The sequence below is a fragment of the Malaya genurostris genome, chromosome 2 (genome assembly GCF_030247185.1).
Source record: "Malaya genurostris strain Urasoe2022 chromosome 2, Malgen_1.1, whole genome shotgun sequence".
NCBI classification, from domain to species: Eukaryota; Metazoa; Arthropoda; class Insecta; order Diptera; family Culicidae; genus Malaya; species Malaya genurostris.
This window is the reverse complement of record NC_080571.1, coordinates 265,138,285-265,160,168: the sequence shown is the minus strand read 5'-3', so window position 1 is coordinate 265,160,168 and position 21,884 is coordinate 265,138,285. Positions and strand designations below refer to the sequence as shown.

General features: G+C 36.6%; 2 protein-coding genes across 3 annotated transcripts; one reads left to right on the top strand and one right to left on the bottom strand.

Moving 5' to 3' along the window:
• The first annotated feature begins 3,558 nt into the window (after positions 1 to 3,558).
• LOC131429215 (uncharacterized) lies at positions 3,559 to 12,930 on the top strand. Its single transcript, XM_058593265.1, has 5 exons — positions 3,559 to 3,680; positions 3,746 to 3,924; positions 11,557 to 11,658; positions 11,718 to 12,643; positions 12,708 to 12,930. Exons 1-5 carry the CDS (start codon positions 3,559 to 3,561, stop codon positions 12,852 to 12,854), a joined length of 1,476 nt encoding a protein of 491 aa, XP_058449248.1. The 3' UTR covers positions 12,855 to 12,930.
• Positions 12,931 to 18,070: 5,140 nt separating this feature from the next.
• LOC131429854 (zinc finger protein weckle-like) lies at positions 18,071 to 20,571 on the bottom strand. Of its 2 annotated transcripts, XM_058594267.1 has the most exons (6): positions 20,352 to 20,571; positions 19,924 to 20,278; positions 19,377 to 19,860; positions 18,958 to 19,153; positions 18,540 to 18,892; positions 18,071 to 18,482 (listed from the first exon to the last, which is right to left on the bottom strand). In XM_058594267.1, exons 1-6 carry the CDS (start codon positions 20,463 to 20,465, stop codon positions 18,140 to 18,142), a joined length of 1,845 nt encoding a protein of 614 aa, XP_058450250.1. In that variant the 5' UTR covers positions 20,466 to 20,571; the 3' UTR covers positions 18,071 to 18,139. The 2 variants fall into 2 exon arrangements, with proteins under 2 accessions (XP_058450250.1, XP_058450249.1); XM_058594266.1 differs by having other exon boundaries at positions 19,377 to 20,278.
• Between the last annotated feature and the right edge of the window lie 1,313 nt (positions 20,572 to 21,884).

Below are 21,884 nucleotides of genomic sequence, written 5' to 3'. Positions count from 1 at the left end.
CTTGACGAACTGAGTTGAGTGGTATATAACACTCCGTTAAGAAGTCAGTATTTCACAGTGATTACATATCCTTTCCTTACGAAATAGGCAACAATTCGTATACTACTCAAACAAAGAGCCTAGCTGCAACAAAACTCATTTTTACACTACCGAATGAAGATCACCAATAACTTAATCGAATGACTAATTACCGAACGATAAGCTGTTGGAGGCTTTATGAAAAAAATTACCGAATACTCGCGTGACTGAAACTATATAATCTTTTAGACACTGGATGAACTCTTTTTTGCAAATGTTGGTAAATGGCTTGAACTTAGTAGTATTATACACTTAAACACAAAATTGTAAATTTAAGTCTCCTGAACCAGATATAATCATTTACTAAAAATGATGTATTTTTACGTTGTATTTAATACATACAAAGAATATCATACTGATTTTCGTCCCTGGATCAAATGCTGGGTATGTTGGCTACAATGTGAAGTCATTTTTTGTAAAATTCAGCCATCTGACAAAATAATTGTTTAATAATTATGTCACATGTTCAAATATGTCTCCGTAATGTGTAAATTCATTTGTTTTGCGATGTAAGCACTTAACCACAACTTGCCGATTTTTGTTGTACTGTCTCGGAACGGTATTTAAAAGCAACCGTATGGTACTGTTCCGGAGAAAAAAACAGATGCACTAGCCCTAGATAAGAAGTGTGCGCTTCTACTACAAGTACATGACCATCGACCATTCCACAATCGTCACCTTAATGACATCAAATCCGAATCCGAATCTGTCTAGACAGCAATTTCCGCTGCGAAAATTGCTTTCCATATCGGAATGGACTGACTAGAACACCATCGTTGCCGTAGATAGGTGCGGAATGAAAACGTTATTCCCGTATGCAGCGCAGCCAAAATAGAATTGGTAAATTGGGAAACGAATTGACTCTACCTCATCAGCATCGCTAAGTAATGGTTTGAGCCGTCAAACGCTGCGAGATTTGAAATGACCAGGAGCGAATGTAAAGCTGTTGTTTCGTAAATATTTGAGCCCGATTTTTCTGAATTTCGCAGGTTAGGGAATGTGCTGATCTCGCAAATCAGTTGTTAAAAATTTGAGACCCGATCAAGAACGGTCCTTAATTTCACGAAACACATTTAAATGCATTTGAAAAATTTCACATTCTTGATGTAAAATAGTATTTCAAACTCTAGAATTTGATGTCAGCTGAAAGCTTGCTTTAACTAAAACTGCCTGTATTTTGAAAATGCACCAATAAATTTGTACCAAATGTGACTTTTAATGTCAACTTTTAAGTGTGTTTATGTTTATGTGTTTTTTCTCTGATGATCCTACTAAATTTACTGTAACTTATTTTAGGACTTCATTTTTGTACAATAAATAGTTTTCGAATTAAAACGATTAAAAGTAAAATGGAACAATTCTGTGAAAACTCATGATTATTAAATCGACAGTACATCTATCTGTTTTAATCTGTTCAAATAATTAAATGTATTAGTATTCAAATGTCCATTTTCAACAGAAACTTGAAGTTTTTTTAGTGTCTTTGAATTGTTTTAGGTGTAGCTTTTCCATGGTTTAAATCAAAGTTTTCATTTCTTTTTTCAGTTATTTTTCCATTTGCTGAAAAAGCATGCAACCTTCTCTTTTGTGTATGAGTTGTTTAGAGTGTCCAATCGATTTACTGTAGCTTATTTTTGAACACTCTTTTTGTACAATAAACGCTTTCCAGGTTACTACGATTTGAAGAAAGTGCAGGAAATAAAGCATTCGTTCTTGAGTCGAATCAATCTCTTTATTCGAGCAAAATTATTGGTTTGCCATACTGAAAACATGTACAACGTTTAATCTAAATGGATCCTAATTTTACTTATTTTTCTCCTGGTAATTTCAAAAATTAATCGGTATTTAGGATGTAATTTAAAAGCTTACCTGATGTATTAAAAGGAAGGGATTGGTGGAATATTCTCTAGCTTCTAAGGAAAGAACAATATTCTTACTGCCTGTTAATTTATTCAGCAATAAATAGTATAATTGGTTTTTTGATTGATTCAATTTTCTATAAATTATGCAATCAACGAGGAAAGACTCGACATGCAATTAACCTCTTGGGTAGGTGGATTCCATCCATCAACGTTGAAGGTAAGTGCAGAGTACCTGCCAAACAAGAATTTATTTATAGGATTTCAACCGTTTCTTCTGCTTTTGGTTTTCAGAACAACGACCCTGGAATTGACGACGTAAAACTTTTTCCTCAGTATCTTTCTGAGTCCATGCAGTCTAGTACGTGTGCCTTCAACAACTTTCAGCCCAGAATGCTTTCTTGCGGTTCCTGCTGCTTGATCAACTGATGCTTCTCGGATTCATTTTTTTTTGTCGTTCGTCATGATTCACTGTTGTTCTGGAAATTTTGTATAAGTTTTCATAATTTCTACAAAGATACAAGCGCATTTTGATCACAATCTTCAGTAATAATTCAATGTTCTGTAGAGTTAAATAAAAAGCTTACACCTTAACAGTTCTGGAAATCATTCTCAGAAGCCTGTTTAGATTATTCTCTGCAAAACCTGTTAGTAATAAAAAATATGCATATGACACATCTGTTCAAAGACCTAATACCAATCATACCCCTGATTGATTGAAAATAGTATCGTGGATCATTTTACTTGGATTATTTATAAAATAATTGATAGAAATTGAACAGAAACAGTGGTTTGAAGTAATCTAATATGATATTCATAGCATAGATAAGATGGATGAAAAAGTGTCTAAGTACCAAAAAATCACGATAATTATCCGCACGGTGATACTATTTTTGTATGATCTTAATTTCAAATTCTTTTAAAAGCAGAGATCGAATTCCAACGAAACACTTCCACTTTCGAAACATTAATTTTTACATCACGACAAGTCACGCCCTTGCACGCGAATCGAATACCAGCAATCTGTTTGAATAAACTTTCTAGTTAAATAAATCACGCTCGATTTACAACGTGCCCTGAACAACGTGGTCATATTCGACCGGGTGAAATGTTCTAGTTAACCAATGGTCCATTTTGTAAAGTAGTAGTAAAACTGCTAAACAGTTCATTAGCACCTATCTCATTGAAGAAGCGCCGTAGTTTCGCTTCAGATATGAATCGATTTTCTCAATTTTCGTCATTCCTTCCGTCTGTACCGTTGTTTGACCGTCGGTCTGCTGGCACCTTACACCTAATACCAGGACACATACTTACTACCAATACCTGCGACGACAAACTTTAAGTGACACGAATATCCAGCACGGCGTAGAAGTCATGCTTAACACTCTCGAACGGGGTGAAAATGAAATTTCTCTATTTATCTGGATCACCCAGATTCGGAGTCTTCTTCGTGTGTATTCTGGTGCAATCGATCATTAAAATCAAAGTTGACTAACCATACAGACGTTGTTCGGATCCCCTTCAAAGCCGCACTAGCCTGCACCGAAAACGGATTACAATGCACTACTAGTGTAGTGCCGGACATTGATTTGGGTTCGTCATCAAAGGAAGGAAAGTGAAAATGATAAGTGAATATCTTCTAGGAGCGCTTCTTGTGGTCTGTGTACAGGCAATCGAAATAAGTTCATATGCACGGGTTTCCAAAAGTGGCGATTTTCAGCAAAACTCCAATGCTACTGACAGGTGAGTGTTTCACAAAGCAATTCTACCGGATCAGTCTGCACATAAAGCGTCCTGCCCAATTTCAGCACGGCGAACCAAGAAACTGGACGATCATCAGGTGGCGGAGGCTTTCAATTCCAACATTTTCTCACAAACCCTGTCAAGTACAGAACCAGTAGTTACCAGGAGAACTACAAAACACCAAAATATATTGTTTATCCCAGCAACAGTCAGCAGATGGATTCTTCCAGCTCCTCAAGCAAAGGTAAGACTAACACTCAATAACTTTTTTAGTATCGAAATTTCGCTGCGATGAACTGCAAAAAAATATTAACTTAGTGTACTTTCCTTAACGGACCGTTTATGTAGTACGCAGACCAAAACTTTGTCATCTTTTTCCAATACCCTTTCATTGTGATCAGATTACACTTTTCAAAAACTGCCTTCTGTTCGAATTAAATCTATGAGACACTACAATTGGGTAAGAACAGTTTTACAAATTGCACATTTTCCAGTTTGATTTCTGCTGCTGGAGTATAGAAGTTTTTATTTTCACAATATAATTTCTGTTCCGAACCTTGCTATCGCCGGATATTGAACTTAAGCCTACACCTTCGGGTTATACTCCGTTACTGATCAGGATCAGCTATTTTTTTTTGTAAAGAGAATTTCTAGATGATCAGTCCTAGTAATGCAAATCATCATAGGAAGGATTGTTAGTTCAACACCTGGTCCTATCAGAGGTCGTAGAAGTTTCTGCGCCCAGGGCCATCGAGAGAAAATTTAGGCCCGGGGGCATTGGAATTTTCCCCTGTCTCGCTGAGCAGACGTAAAGTTTCTACTATTTGCAGAACATTTTTTTGTTTTGCATCGAAATGCAATGTCTATACTGACGTGCTGAACGAAAACGTGTTTTCGACTATTTCTGACCGATGCAGACCACTGATGAGTCAAAGACGAAACGTAAACATATTGAGGGTATGACTTGCAGGAAAGCTTTACTTTTTTACGGAACGTCGGAGCCTTGCACAAAATTTGGCTAATCCCTGAATGAAGCCATACCCTTTTCCAAAAAAGGCAAAACTGTATTTTCAATTGAAAAATTTACTAGGTTCTACAAAAGATCCTGCGGATATTTTGAAAAAATCTGGGGTATACAAAATCTCGTGTTCTCATTGTGATAAATTATATATATTGGACAAACAAAGAGAACTCTAGACATTCGTTTCAAAGAGCACGTCGCTGAAATAGCGAAAGTATCTAAAGAATTAGAGAAAGGACTACCACATCATTTCAAGTCAAAAGTAGCTGAACATGCCTTTTCTGAAGATCATGAACTCACTACCAACGACATAAAAATCATAAGACAAATTTCCAACCCATGGAAATTAGACACAGCCGAAAGTTTAGAAATCTTCAAAAATAACTCCATTTCTTTATTGAATCGTGACCAAGGAAATAAGCCCTCCTGGCTATTCAAGTTATTACCGACACATAAGATACGAATAGATCTAGGAAATACTTAATCTCTTAATATTCCACTTCTTCAGTTTGTTACCCTCCGCTGACAATCAAACTACCGTTCTACCCGTTTGTTACTACCTATCTCTTCCCGTTTTTATCCGTTGACAATAAGACATTTCGTATAAACGGAGCAGCATTACAGCATTCTTACAAACAAACTTATGAAACCGATACACTGAAGAAGGATGTAAATAACATTCCGAAATACGCGTATCTGTATTGTAACGTTTGTTAGGCTTCATTAAAGTATAGTGACTTTGTGAAAGCGTAATAACGTGACAGTGAAATAGTGCAATTAAATGGTACATAAATAGTGCAACTATTAAAACTGTATGTTGAAAGAAGAAATAGTTTAGAAAAAATGGGGACGGGTATAGCGTAATAAGTAAGTCGATGCCTTTCACGCAGCCCGCCTGGGTTCGATTTCCAACCCCGCACATAGGGTTAGAAAACTTTTCTAGCTCGACGCTAGGACAGGACCTGACAATTGTTAATTCACTTCGAGAAACAGTTTCGGACCAGTTCGTGATTGGTTGAAATTGACATAAGCAAGTACAAGTTGTTAAAATTGATATTACTGCAGTGTTGTCAGTATCGTCGGTAACAATGTACCTTAATATTGCATATAATATCTTCAAACAGGGTTGCAAAAGTCTGTATATCCGAAAAAAAATCTGCAGTTAGCAAGTATGTCTTTATTTCTCTATAAAGTATGTTACGCTAAACTGACTTGGCGAGCAAAAAAAAGGTCGCGGCAATTACAAAAGTCTGTAAATTGTGACGAAAATCTGTGAAAAAAAAGTCTGCAAAAGTCTGCACAACATAAAAAAGTGTCTGCAGCACTATGTACGAAATCTGCAGATCTGGCATCACTGGTCTTGTCAATGTGGAAAGTTTACGAGTACATTTCGATAGTCCCATGGCAAAAGGGCCTAACTGCAAATGAGAGCCTCTCTTTGGTTACTTTCTCTTCTGATTATTACGGAGCTATTATTGCGAATTCTCTAAAGTTTCCAATACAAATCGAAATCTTGTAGTTTTACCTTGACAGTTTTGCGAAGAGTAAAGCGTCAAATATAAAATCAGTTCGGTAAATTCTGGAAGAAAAAGTAAATAAAGAGAAACTGTCATTTGCAGTTAGGCCCTTTTGTCGTTGGACGGTCGATTTAACAATCACTGGATGATACAAAGAGAAAACCTGAAATCACAAAGTGTGATATGGATGAGAATATTGATTATGTTGGTTGTAGGCAGTGGCGTACCGTACCGGAAAGATGACGCAAAAAAAGGTCCCAAGCATTACTTTGCCGCCCCCCCTAAAATTGTTGCGCCCGGGGCGAAGTCTTTTACGGTGACCACGATTTGAACGAATAAAATAATAACATTACCAATCACACAAAAAATAATAAACTAGCTTTCCTTAAGCTTCAAACTATTCGATTCATTGATTTTCCACTTTATACGGTAAAATATTTTTCACAAACATAGCAGAATATGTTCAACGCCTTTAAATTCATTAACTTAACATTCTTACATCAATCGAAAGATAAGAGTTACATTTGTCGAGCCATTGCATTTCAACAATCGGTTAGTTCAGCGGCTCCCGACCTATTTATATCGCGGACCTCTTTAGAACCTTAACGGTTCTTTGTGGATCCTCACAATTAAAAATAACTTTGTGCACACTTTATTTCGAAAATTACATAGTATCAATGGAAAATCAAAATCAAGTTTGAGTATTACATTAAATTTGAGGCAACACGAAAATGATTCGCGGTCCCCAAAAATACACTTCTCGAATCACCAGGGGACCGCAGACCATCTGAAATTCAGAAGTGAAATATCACGTTATTTGATACCTTTTTGCACAGAAAACAGATATACAGGCTTACATAGGAACTGTATGTAAAATTTGCTCATTCAGCGTGGCGAATACTTGCAGATGTCACCACGATCGACACGAGGTACCACCACAATTTGGGTGAAGCTTTCACATGAGCCACACACAGCCAACCCAAGTGGCATGTTAAGTTACTGTCCTATATATTTCTACTGGTTGTGCGATTTATCAAGTTGGTTTATATCACTATACTAGTAACTGTTGTGTTATGGAAAAAGCGCAATTTTTCTGTGTTGTGCAACATACTTTCAAGTTCATCCGTTATTACGAACATCGATCACAACGATTGTGCAACTGATACAAAAACCCATGCGTCGATCCCATCACAAAGGCAGTAATAAAATCAGCGAAAAAACAATTGTGAAACTCGTGCAATCTACTACGTAATGTAAACAAAAAATGGAATGACGTTTACAAAAACATAACAAACATAATTTCTAATAAATAAGTTTCACATTTGATTTTCAATACAACTTCTCTCAACACGAACATGGATCTTGTAAAATAATCTGTACATGAAAAATGATAATGCTACATATTGTAGAATTATTCTTTTGTGTTTTTGTAAATGAAAAAACGACAACGAACTGCATTTTTATGGTGAAACATGTATTCGTACGCCCGAAATTTTCAAGCGTCTTAGAATTATCGTGTTTTGATGATTGTACACAAATTTCTGCGAAAATAACAGTCTATTGTTTTTAATGAGAATCTTCGGAATGTTGTTTAAAATACGTGTATTCAAACATTCTTTAAAACTCTCAGACGATTTTGATCAAACTAATGTGTAATTAAACCTGAAAAGACTCGAAATGATTTTTTCTTGAATATTTTCCAACATGGCATCGATTGTAACAGTGAGTTGAATAGAAAATGATTCACCCAACGTAATGACATATATTATCTAAACAACAGGAAACATTAACATGTTAATATTTCGGAAAGAAATTCTCTACGTGTTGTTTTTTATCACACGGAACGACCGAAATCAGCATTTTCGCGAAAAATTTAGTTGATTTGCTGATTTTAGTTAGTTATTTTTTGAGACAACTAAAAAAATCTTACTTTTGCTGATTTAGATTTTTTATTCTCATTCCCTTAATAATAATAAAATATTTGTTGAAATGACTATTTTTTTTAGTTGAATTCACAAATTAAACGTACTGTCATTTCTTAGCTAAGGCACACTTCATATCCAGTCAACTAATTTTTTAGTTGAATTAAAGAAATATAATGTTGTTTTCAACCAATATGAATGGTTGAATTGGCTTCTGCAATCTGCAGCTATATGGCGCCCTGTCACCGAAACGGTAACACCTTAATGACTACTAGCCACTAGATGGCACACTACTGCCGAAAAAAATTCAGACGCGGTTGTCTTTTCTATATTGGCAGGTATAAATACGATGTTGTGTTGGAGAAAAAGACATAAACGAAACGTAAACATCTTTTTGAATTTTTTTTCTTCTAAATCACTGTTTCTTCATTCTCACTGAAAACTTTGAGCACTCGGAAAACAAAAACCGAATACAAATAGTACACCGGACGGCGCAGCTCGGAAGGTTTGAAGATACAAAAAAACTTCATCTCAATTAGAGTGAAACATTCGAAATTCACTTCACTGTTCCGCGTAAAAACATTATTACGCACAATCGCTTCAAGTGCGCACAAATTCTGAATAAATACGATTTCCACTAACAGTTTACGACATTTTTACATATCGGTTTAGAAATTTAAATAAAGATATATCGAACACATGCGAAAAACATCAAAACAATGTTCAAGCAGTTTCAATAAGACTATCCTTTTTAGCTTTTTAATGGATTGTTTTGCTTTGACACTTCTCATGAGTTTTTGGCTAATAAACTTGTTAATAATACCCATTTCAGTTTTGGTTTTTTGTGCTGTCCTTCAGTAATGATGGTGATAGATAAATAGAAACAAATTTTCTGATTTTAATAACAAAATTAGTTGTCAATGAGAATTTCGTGTTGGATTGAAATATTGCTGGTTTGAGTCCAGGATATTCACCAACTAAACACATTCTCTAAAACTAAGAGTTTTTTCAGCAAAGTAAATTCTCAATTTTAACTAATTTTATAGTTATTTTGGAAATTTTGTTGTTAAAATCAACTAATTCAAAAGCAGTAATACGAATTAGGCGCAGAGCTAATTTCGGTCGTTCCGTGCAGTTTTAATCTTCTAGTTGAATTAAACAACAATACAGTACAGTCATTTATCTTAGAGGGCCCGACTTTTGTGATACGCACTGTAGGTATTATTTTGGCAAGTCCGTGTGCTGGAGTTGCAAAAATAAGTTGCACAAGCGGTAATATATAACTATGGGAGTAACTATGATGAAATTAACTTTTTGTTCAATATCTTTGAAAAGTGATGTCAGGTCTGCTTATTTTTTTTTCGCGAGATGAAAACCGAATACAAATTATCTCGCGTGATAAGTGTTAAAATTGTTGTAGTTGGAATATTTATGGCAGAAGGATTTTGTTATCGTTCCGGAACGTAGTGGAACGTTTTGAAAGATCGCGGCGAATAGTCGAGTAGACGGCAATAGTGTTTCCAACATATAGCTAATTTGCAATTTACACAGGATTTTGAATATTTTTGTTCGAGCCTGTATAAATGTTATCTGTGCCTTAGCTGGGTGGTTTCGTATTTCAATTTAAAAAAAATCTCTGCGAAGTACAAGCCGCTTTCCAAAACGGTATCGGTGGTGATTTAATTACCTGTTGTTTAGAAATCCAGACAGCTGTGAACGCAACTCAAATCAGCTCAGCTAATCATCTTCTGTAAAACTTTTACGGGTTCCCGTCCATCATGATATTGTTGTAGACAAACGTGCTGGAAAATTTAGAATTTAATTTTTAGAACGAACTTCGAATCATCCGATAAAATTGTGAATGTAGTATAGTGCCAACTTTTCTTTTGTTTCTCTTAAATCTAATCTCAATTGAAAGGTTCACTATTCTATACGTATATGAATATTTTTGTTGTGGTTATTACCATAGAGAAAAGTAAAATGTCATTTGGTTCAAGTTGATACGTGCAATAGTTATGGATTACGATTGACACCCAGTTAAAACTAAAAACAGTTTAAAAAACCGAACAGTTTTTATTCGCAACTAATCGTGCCTGGGCACGCACCGTTCCCTCTTTTTCTACCAACTTCTCGGTCGCGTGTATCCTCAGGACTAATTCTATATCATTTCTAAAAGTATTTTCAAGCAATTAACGATTTTTTTAAAATTGTTTGGTGAAACCTGGTCATAATATTTTGGAGTTTCACTCGATGTGAAGCAGCCCGATTTGAAGAGCTTCTCAGTAGTCATGATTCCAACTCAAACTTTCCGTATCATGTTTATTTAACATTTATTGACAATGTTGATGATGAAATCCGTAGATTTTCGTAAAAATATCTGGTTTTCAAATCCGTAGATCCTGGGCATTGCTGTGTAATACTAAAGTTCTTTGGTTTGTACGGCCAATTAGAGTGGCATTTTCAAACGAATATGTGACGAGTAAACCACCACAACGTCCTAGATATTTAGTAGGCGAAACAACACTGACACTGCTCGCTATTGAGTGAAATTTCATTCTTCTATAATAATGTATGGTAAATGGTCCTAACTAATCAATCCGATACGAAAAATATATATGTTAACCCTTAATCACATTGAGTCCCAAATATGGGACACACATTTCACAAAATTCTACAAAGCGTTGTACGCGTGGACGCATTCTCAACTCACAAAAAAAAATCATAGAACTCCCTTCATATCGAGAGAAGTTAGCGGCATCTACCTGACACAAAACGAGAATTTTGTACACAGCTAATTTCTTCTAATTTCAAAAAAATCCAGGAGCGCTCTATACTTATGAAATAACATTAAAATTTTTTGTTGTTGTTTTGAAACTTACCATACTAATAATTTAAAAAAACAAACTTGATTTTCGTGATTTTCAGAAAATTTAATGCACAGTGTCCCATATATGGGGTAGACTGTTTTTTTCACCCCTGAAGGGGTAGTTTTGTCGGGGGATTTTTTAAATATTTTTCCCGTGTTCTGGACCATTTAAACTACTAAAAATAAAATTTCCGGCTGTTTTTGAAAAATCATGCAATTAAAGGTTAAGAACAAGCAAACCCGTCATAGAAAGAAAGATGTGTCTCACATAAAATATGAACAAATTGGCACCCATTTTCCTCAGAGAAGACTTAACCGAATTTTTCAAAATTCGATTCGAACGAATTCAATTGCAAGACGTAGGCAATATATTTGTAAGCTATTTCGAAAAGTTCGCTTAATGTCAAACGTTTAATTGGTTGTATTAATAGTTCAATATATCCGCCACAAGTCTCTAGTCCAATTTATTGAGATGAAAATAATTTCAACAGCTTTTTACGGACTTCAGAGAATTTCCCTGGAACGAATAATACGCACAATACCTTTTCAGATGTTGCTATGGATCGATTTGCACCAGGGGAAGCGTATGGAGGCACGATTTATAAAATATTGAAAGCCAAACAGAAAGGCTACCAGTACCAAAAACCAAGCAGTAACTCATGAAAACTTTCTAAATCGATAAGGATAATTAAATGTTATGTCCAATTCCAGACCCTTTGGATGACTCATCACCCCCGCCACCGCCACCGCCACCGCCACCACCATCTCCAGCACCGCCACCTCCACCACCACCGCCACCAGCTCCATCACAACCATCAATGACTCCACCCTCGCCTACAATGATTATAGTAGCACCTACTCCTGTTCCTTCTAATAGTGATTCTAGTATGAACTCAGTTCCAAGCTCCCCATCATCAAACCAATACATTCCTCCTCCCGATCTTTACAATTTTCCACCGAATGTAAACTCAAACTATTTGCCTCCTCCGGTCAATGAACAACTCAAGTTTAATGGTGTATCAAGCTATCTTCCACCTCCAGCCGGGTCATCGCCATCCGATTCTGGACCACCACCACCAGATGCCGGACCACCATCAGAATCTGATGACATGATCGGAGCTATACCGGTTGGTCCCGATTATCCCAAATATCTACCACCGAATCCCTCCTACCTGCCTCCTCAATCAATGATGAATATGCAACCCGAACCAATGGACATGCCTCCAATGATGAATACCATGGCTGCGTCACCCCCAATGATGAATGACATGGGTCCTCCAATGGTCCCTGAACACCACCACTTCAGCGGATACGAACACTATCACCCTCATGACCATTTTCCAGAGTATATATACGATGAACCCCATCATCATCATCATCATCATCATCCTCATGACTATGAACATTATTTGGAACATGATCATTATCATCATCATCACGATGAAATTACAACGGTAGCTCCTCCACCACCACCTCCACCGCCGCCACCACCACCCCCGGATGCAGGTACAGCACGTGTCAAAAATTACAGCTACTACTACATTAGCCGAACGCTTTGGTACGTTCCACTGTACTTCACGCTGTATTTTTGTTTCTATGTGTTGATTTTGATTCTACGATCCATTGCTCGACACAAGGTGAGTAGATTCCACAGTGTGAGTGTTCGCAACAACTCCAACTCATTCTATATTTCCGGTACAGGTGAACATCCCTAATCAATGGGTTGGTACGAGATCGCTGGAAGCAATGCCAACTATGACGAATGCACAAGTAGCCGAGAAGGTAGACATGCTGACAAATTTCGTGATGAGACAAATTGAGGATTTTAAGGACAAATATGTTGGATAATGGTGGTTGCTAGGAATTAATGATTGTTAATGGGCCTATAGCAACCGCAACTGGGGTTTTTTCCATATTGATCTCTAGACATTGCTTCGCAACATGTCGACAAAATCGAAATTCGGTACATTTTAGCGTCGAATGTTTACTGACCAATGTGTTTCCTGACTTATTGTATCAATAAAAAACTAGACTACAAATTAGTCTTCCTAGCCGAGAAATCTTCCATGAGAAATTTCTTTTCTGTCTGAACGCTGCAAAAACAGGTTTCATGCACTCATTTTGAAACTACACTTTGCTGAAAAAACCGACACTTTTGTGAGTTTCCTGAATCAATCTGCTATCACTTAACAATACCAATTAATTGGAATTATTTTCAGCCCAATTTAGAAGATATTTTAAGTTTTTCACTTCATCTCTTGAAGTGACGACTTGAATTTGTTGTACACTCAACACCCAATAATACCGGAACCAGAAGTAATTCAATAGAAGACCATGTTAGATCAATCATTTAAATCTAGGTTTGGGAAAATCCAGTCACCTGTGGGAAAGCCTATCCACGTTAATGTTGGGACTCTTTTGTTTCTGTGTAGATTTTGAATTATTTCACGGATCGCTGAAACGTTTCATTTATATGACCACTGAAACTCTTCACTTTATTTCGTGGTACAAAATCCATACATTCTTGTTACATTAAGTAAAATGACGCTCTTGCCAAGAAACTAAAACTACCGAAAAGTACCGTGTTTTGTGTTTGCAAGACACTCGATCAGCGCTTGTAGTTGTAGTTGTCTGCAATGCTACATAATAAATCTTGCATTAAAACTACAAACTCCACGAAAGCCTACTGAAAACCTATATAAGAGCATGTTCCTGCCAAGTGGACCATTTTTCATTATGTTTATGAAGTAAAGTAAAGAATCAGCATAAACCTGCGCTAAAACTCAAAATTCAAGAAAATTTTGAAACCGGCTTTACGTTAAACATTAAATTTATTCGGATGAAATGAATTCCGCTTTGAATAAACTGTCGTTTTGATATTTTTCTTGACTATGTGTGTGTCTTGTCTGCTTTGAATGCAATCAGTAAGAATATATTAGATTTTATTTACAAGTTTGAGGCTTTCTCTGAACGTAGAACCTTCATGCGCTTTTTATCGTGAATGTATGGATAAAAATAAGAATTATAACTAATCACCATGAAATAAATGCGGTTTAAGCGAAAGTCGTCATGATTTATGAAAATTATTTATTTGTGATTCATCGTAATTTTTGTATAAAACTATTTCGTGGCGTAAAAACTTGAGCAAGCGTTCTTAAAATGAATCATAAAAGTTCATCATATTTCCTCGTTTTCGCATTTCGAAGTTTATTTGATGTCAATAAAGGCTACGGCAAATAATATCATCATATATACTATATATCAATATGGATCACTCTTGCGAATCTCGAGGGACATCACAGTAAAATAAGCTAAGCCTTGGTATTACATTCCTGTAGTGGAATTTGACCTTCTGTTTCAACAGACTTCGCAGCCGATTCAGAGTGTACAGAACCAGTGCATGGCTGGTGCTACGATTCTACTGACACTACGAATTCTTCCAGGTCGGGGCTCGAATATACGACAACTGGTTTGTAAGACCAGCGCCCTATGCATTGAACCGCCAACCCGGGATCACAGTAAAATGCGGTGGCAAAAAATTATTTAATGCACATATGATAGTTCTCCCAATCAGTACACTGAACCAAACTACTTCAAATATATGGAATATTTGTTTTTTTTTTTGTTTCGATTGTAGAGGTTTCAACCTTAAGGTCATTCGCCTCTTCGGACCAGAAAAATTTCTGACCCTATGTGCGGGGTTAGGAATCGAACCCAGGCGGGCTGCGTGAAAGGTATCGACTTACCCATCACGCTATACCCGTCCCCATGGACTATTTGTCGATATACACTGCCAGAAAAAATAAGCTGTTAATACTGTTTAGAATTGCAATCTGATACTAACTCGGATGAGATTTTGTTTTTTTTTTATAAAAATCCCTATCAATTGAAGTAAAAGTAATGAGTATAACTTGTTCTTTTGCTTGCTGTATTATACTTATCATACTATTTATTATCATTTTTTGAATGCTCAACAAACTTTCTATTTGCCGAATTTAGCAATGATTCGTCTGTTGTATGAAATTCAATTACTTTTTAGAAAATAAATATCGAAATTTCACATTTTGACTAAACGTTTAAATTATTATCAATATCGTATTATATAGTAATTCATAGACAATTTACAAAAATGACAATTTTCTTTTACATTCTAATTTTCCCTGAGAGGAAAGATAATGTGCAGTTAATTTAAATTCAATGTCATGAACGCAATGAAAAAAATATCGCAATCAAATTAACTTGTAATCAGTGCGGTAAAACTTCATCTCAATCGAATATTATTAGATGAAAATGAAATTTTTGGTCGTTGACTGTCAGCATAGCCATTCTCATTCATTTTACTTTTGTTGCCGAAGCTCCCAGAATTCATTGTCAATTGAATAACCGTCACTTGAAGTTTTGCTTCCTCAGTTTATAGTGGCAAGTAGTCTACCTGTTTCATTGTCTTCCTTGTCTTCACTGTGAATAGTGAACAAGTGGGAATGAATAGGCCTAAACATCAACTCGATAAAACAAAATTTGGGCCGCCATGTTCTTGTGACCATCATCTTTTCCGCAAAGATGAAAACAGCGAAGAAGTATGTAAACATAAATAAAAGTTGCTTATGCTAAATACCTGTGATTTGTTGAAACGAAGTTGATTTTTATATGCTTGATTATAAATAATTATATCGTTATGAAAAGTGCGGTGCCAAATTGTAATATTGACTTTCACAATCTACCAAACATTTCCTTCACAGCCTATAGATTTCGTCTTTTTAGCACTATTCATAACATTCATAATCAAAGTTAAATACTACTTCATAACTCTTGAAAGTAAAAACGATAGGTCTAAAAGAGCGTAATTCTACATTATTTATAGGCGATATTTACTTTAGTCAGAAAAAAACACATTTATATATGAAAATGGTAACACCTCTACGTAGGCATCATTCTCAATTATTTTTGACATTTCACTTCTGGTTGCACGCTAAACGCAAACTATTAACCATGACTAAACTAATAGCCTTTTCCGTCACGAGATGGTGTTACTGTGATGTCTTTTTCGATTCGTATTGGATTCGTTAAAGTGATCCATATTGATATATAATATATTTGATATCATAATGGCGGTCATGAATTTTTGTTTAATGCAAATTACACTTAATCTAAGAAGCAATAAATCAAATAGCCCACAACAAATGTGTGATAAATGTAGAACACTCAAATTTTCTCTGAGTAAAACTGTTATCCAATGAACACGCACACACACAAAACGAGATTTATGAAAGAATTTAACTGACTATAATGTTTTAAAGAAATGTTTGAAAACAGTATTTAAAGCGTTCGCATGGTTTCATTGTGGTACATTTTGTTTTATTTTATGGCGTTTTTCATTGAGAAATACTGGTGCCGTGGATTGCTCTGGTTTTGCACTTTCGAGCAGAAATGGCAATGAAACACCGCCAAAATATTGCATTTCTGCTCGAAAGTGCAAAATCAGAGCAATCCACGCCACCAGTGTTCTTCAATGAAAAACGGCATTAGTCAAGGGGAGGACGCTTAGAACAATGTGCCAATCACACATTAACACAATGCGTTGGCGCATTTATCAATATTGGCACTTTCGTTTTCATACAGTTGCACAGTTGCGGCACACAAAGGGCTCAGTTTTGACAAGTAGCTGTTTCATGGGGAACAGCGTGGCACACTGAGACTCACAGTATATCACATGGTTTTTTAGAGGCACAATATAGTTTGTGTTAAGCGACTCTCCCCTTGGCATTAGTCCAGTTGTTAGTCTAGGTAAATTGTTTTACAGAAGCTTAAAAAACTATGATATTATATGTCAAAAGAGACACTTATTATAGTTGTCATAAAACAGGTACTGATTGAAAAATCAATTACAAAACTCCTATAAATTATAATCAAAACCATAAGGCATTAGAATTGTTAAACCCCAATCCTTCGGTACAAAATGTGGCTTACAAAGATGGGATGTCAAAATCATACTTACAAATCATGCAAAGGAACGCCGTTGCCGAATATTAAAAAAAAGGTATTTCAAAACTACCGAAGAAGTGTTTGATTTATGTAGTTGTGGTCGAAAATCTAGAAGTTTCGTTTCTACCGGCACTATCATTAAAGATGTGTACGAGAAAGAATGTCTGCGAAATCGGTTACTATCCTACCATTTATCAGAAGTTACGACTCTCCAGCGCTATTTTGGCCTAATTTGGTTTCTTTTCACTATGCGAAAAACGTCCTGGAATGGTGTAAAAGTACAAGAGATCAATTATGTGCCAAAAATAGCCAATCCACCGAACTGTCCAGAACTTAGCCCAGTAGAGAAGTACTGGGCTCTACACTGAAAATCATGTTTACCTATTTTTTTGAGGAGAAATCACTCATTGTCGAGCTCTTCTATTCTGCTTTTTTATGGCATAACGCTTTGGGCAAACCTACATTTACCTTAATTTTGAGGTCATCACTCGTTACCTAAAATTTGGGGGAAGCACTTTAGTTGATTTTGACCCAAAATTAGGCAGCGGCTGGTAAGAGTGTAGTGTAGCGGGAGCTCTTCGAAACTAAGAAGAAAGCAAATGGTACCGACGATTTCAAGATGGAGAATCGTCACCGCGGGCGTATCTGAGGATACCGTACGGAACCTAATGGCGGGTATGGCACAGAAAGTTCGAGAATATTACAGTAAGGAGCATTAACATCTTATTAAACTGTTCCTAATGTACATATAACTCTGAAATAAACAACCGTAGGTTAAGTTGAATTATGGTAAATATGTTTTCTACTAAATTTTGGTGTCAAATTTTACGTTGACAGGCTTTACGACGTCCTACCAAAATATTTTCATTCGTTCGAAATACTTTATCTGGTTAATATTCCAGAGACATGACAATATGCAGCATCACAATAAATAATAAACTACAGATCAAATTGTGTGATATATTTATTGAATTTCAGTACACTGTCAGAACCTACAGAATTCCAAAACTATTGTGAATGTTCACCGTTCGTTATGTTACCGAAGTGAGGTATTTCTTTCGTTACGTATGACTTAATCGAAATATTACGTCAAACTATATTTATAAAACGTACAACAAAACCTTAAAATAAAACCAACAACGGACAGTTCACTACTTATTCGTGGTAATGAGCTGCAGCGGTGGTAGAGTAATCATTTCAGATATCGTTCCAGTGGGTGTTTCATGTGTTGGCTGCCGAGGTACTATTGTTGAGGGTTCGACACTGCCCGGTTTGCATTTGACTGCTGGGTTTATAATGTTCAATGGCGGAGGTTCACTTCGCGATTGATAAAAGGCTGTTACTAAACGAACGTTACGCGGAAGTGGCAACTCTTCTGTCGGTTCGGGGCCAAATGTTGCTTGTGGTGCAGCACCAATTATGGTCGCAGTAGGTTGCGATATGACAGTCGCGCTGGTTACAGAATCATCCGCGTTGGTACTCGACTGCAATTGCCTACGGAACATGAAATGGGTTTACATTTTTAGCTAACGGCTACTGAGCATTACTTACTTTGGCTGTAACTGTTCTAGCTTAGGTATGTTGGTGGCCCGTGATTGCTCGCCCGAGGCTTCTAACGCAGCCAGTTCCTTCGGGTGAGCTTTTTTCTTATGACTTCTACAATTAGACCCGTTGGCAAAAGTTTTCTCACAAAATGGACAATGGTAAGGGCGTAGACCCGTGTGTAATATTAAATGGCTTTTCAGTGCTTTTGAACGTTTATACTCATTACCACAGTACTGGCATTTGAACTTTTTTTGATCCGAATGTACAACCAAGTGCATTTTCAACGTTCGCTTAGTATTCAACTGCAGCCCACAGTGAGGGCAAACATACAACGTGTCGTTGTGGATATCTTCATGTGTCTATGAAATTGGTAACAAGAAAAAATTGTATTTGAATTTATTTCACTTGATACCAAAAAATGTACCTTGAGCCGCGGTAAATTTTTGAATCTTTTTGGACAATGGATACACTGAAAAGGTTTTTCATCACTATGAGTAATTTGATGTTCTTTCAGAGCTCCTTTTGTGCCGAAAGCTTTCCCACATTCTTCACAAATATATGGACGTTCTCCAATGTGTACCGCCTTAATATGAGCTTGAACATTCACTAGTTTACTAAATCTAGAAGGTATCGAAAACAGTGAATATAATCGCATTGATTCTTATGGCGTTTTTCATTGAAAAACACTGGTGGCGTGGATTGCTCAGGTTTTGCACTTACGAACATAACTGCAACGGAACATTGTCAGAATGCATTTTCTGCTCGAATGTTCAAAACCAGAGCAATCCACGCCAACAGTGTTTTTTAATGAAAAACGGCATTGTTTGTGAGCAAAAATCTTACTTTTTATCACAATAGCTGCAGGGGTGAACCATCTTTTGATCGCTCGGCAAATGCACATACTCGTGAAGTTTAGCTTTCTTCTCTGACGGAAATCGCTTCGGACAAATCGAACAGCCATGCGAAAGTTCCGCTGAATCGGGATGTTTTGACTGCAGGTGATAAACGTACATTGAACGCGTACGAAATGATGCATCGCAAGACTCACAGCTAATTAAGCCTTCTGTCTCCTTTCCAGTTTCAGCTAACTGGGACACAAATTTTTTCCTAGTTTTTCGCTTTTTTCCTGTTTTGATTTTTTTCTTTATTTCCTCTCCCGACTGACTATCCTGTTCAAAATCTTCTTCACACTGATAATCATGATCCTCGTCTTGTTCATTTTCATGCAAATCCACACATTCTTCCTCTGGTTCTTGCTTCGCTGATTTGTTATGTTTTTCTGATCCTATCGTTGACACTGTTTGCTCCTCTGAAGACTTGTCACAGTCTTCGTTATTAAACCGAAAAATATAGATTTTTATAACATAAAAATACATAAGTTCTAGCTCACCTGTAGACACTTTTTCGATTTTTAAACCAACCAATTCTTGCTCAATGAGATCACTGGTATCTACTCCTTGATCAAACGTCGTCGCATTGCCATATCCTAGTTCCGAAGTCGAAGGAATCATTTTAATCAAACCTTTCTCAAATTTCTCATCTTCGAGTACAACAATTGAGTCGCTTAGGAAGCGGAATCGCAAATCCTGGACATCGCTTTCTAGCAATTCCTCATCGTTGGTCCCACACAATTCCGCCAACATTCTACTAGTCTGCGAACAACGCTCCTTGAAACGCTCCAATTTATTCACGAAATTATAACACTCCTCACAAATGCAGTTGCACACATCGGCCATTTCTTGAAGCTGAAAACGATCATCATTGGAAAAGTAAAAATTATATTGATTTTTGCTAAGTTAAAAAGGTTTTCAAATGTACCGAAAAGTGGAAGTGTCTCATAATAATCTCATTAAGCTCCTCGAGAGACTCTAGATTGAAGATAGCACACTCGTTGGCACACAACCGGCACCAATTTCTCCAATTACCCAGCATAGTGATTATAATTTGTATTACGAATAATCAGAATTTAAAAATACTTAGCACTTAGTCTAACATTACAATTTTTTCTAATATGCAGAACAAAACACAGTTTTTATACTCCATGTCAAACAAAAACAAAACGGGCTAAGTTAGCCCACGAATTAAACAATACACAGCTCCACAAAATTATCCAAAAAATCAAATCGAGCTCACTTTTGATTACCCAAAATTGAGTTGAAAGTGATCCAATATGTTTGAGTTGAAGGTGAATATGGGTGGGCTTTTTGTAAGATCTCGGTTCACTTTTCATTAGGGCCGTTTATCACTCAACTCTTTGTATAAATAATATTATGTTAAACAGTGTTTTTAAAAAGCTCTTGATTCGATGATATTCCCAAGCTCATAATGATCTTCTAATTCTCATATTTATTGCAGTCCTCTCGGGCCCAAATTTTTTTCGGCAGCCTTGGTGTTATCGCATGAAAAAAGATATGAACACTGCTTAACACAGCGAAATAGAACCAAAGATCTTGAAATTGTGGCTTCAAGCAGAGATGTCTATCTCCTCTGTGTGACGAAGAGCAAGCAAAATTTCTCCCCTCACACTAACAACTTCAACGAGAGCTCTTCTCTTTCACATTTATACACCACTGTTGTGTAAAATGTACACGCATCATGAGTGCGTTTGTTTATTTCCTTTTACCTCTTCCACTGAATCGCACCAAAGTGCTAGAGCATTAGCTAATAAATTCTCTGAGGTGGATGCAGATACTTTCACAGAGGTGTACACGCCGGTGAGCACTCTGCTGTATGGTTTTCGTAGATGAAGCGTGGACACGCAAAATCAGCAAAATAAAACAATTTATCGTAAAATTTTCAGTTTTCCTTGCGAATTTTTCATAACAAGGCCAGATCTACTCTCTATTAATTGAAGTTCACAGAAGTGTTCGCTCACCATCACGCGCCAGTGGTCACTTGGGTGTATTTAGACGAGAGCGCGTGTGAGCGATTCATGCGAAGAGAATGTGTTTCACTCGCGCCAGCTGCTTTAACCACAAGCACACACTCAAATGCTGTCTATTCGACACTGAGAAGAAGTGCGCTTTCCTCTTTGTGCGGTGCTTCGTTTTTTGCATCCTCGGTGTGGCAAAAATCTGACTCTAGCGTGTATCTCTCTGGTGAAATGCCATCTCTGGCTTCAAGCAATGAATGATGATGACAATCGTACCGCCGGGTTGGAAATTACTCGCTTCTGTTGACATTCATAACGTGAGAGGATGACAATCGTGACATCGGAGTGGAAATTTCTCGCTTTTGTTGATACTCAGAAAATGATATAATGAATAATGAAATAGCTTGGGTCCCGGCTCATTGCTCTCCATTCCAGGCAATGAAAGAGCAGATATTTTAGCCAAACGTGGTGCTATTGAG

Coding starts and splice junctions, on each gene's coding strand:
- LOC131429215 (XM_058593265.1), top strand. CDS start 3,559: ATGATAAGTGAATATCTTCTAGGAGCGCTTCTTGTGGTCTGTGTACAG. Junction 3,925..11,556: donor TTCCAGCTCCTCAAGCAAAG/GTAAGACTAACA, acceptor ATACCTTTTCAG/ATGTTGCTATGGATCGATTT. Junction 12,644..12,707: donor GATCCATTGCTCGACACAAG/GTGAGTAGATTC, acceptor TTTCCGGTACAG/GTGAACATCCCTAATCAATG.
- LOC131429854 (XM_058594266.1), bottom strand. CDS start 20,465: ATGCTGGGTAATTGGAGAAATTGGTGCCGGTTGTGTGCCAACGAGTGT. Junction 20,279..20,351: donor TGAGACACTTCCACTTTTCG/GTACATTTGAAA, acceptor GATCGTTTTCAG/CTTCAAGAAATGGCCGATGT. Junction 18,893..18,957: donor AAAATTTACCGCGGCTCAAG/GTACATTTTTTG, acceptor CCAATTTCATAG/ACACATGAAGATATCCACAA.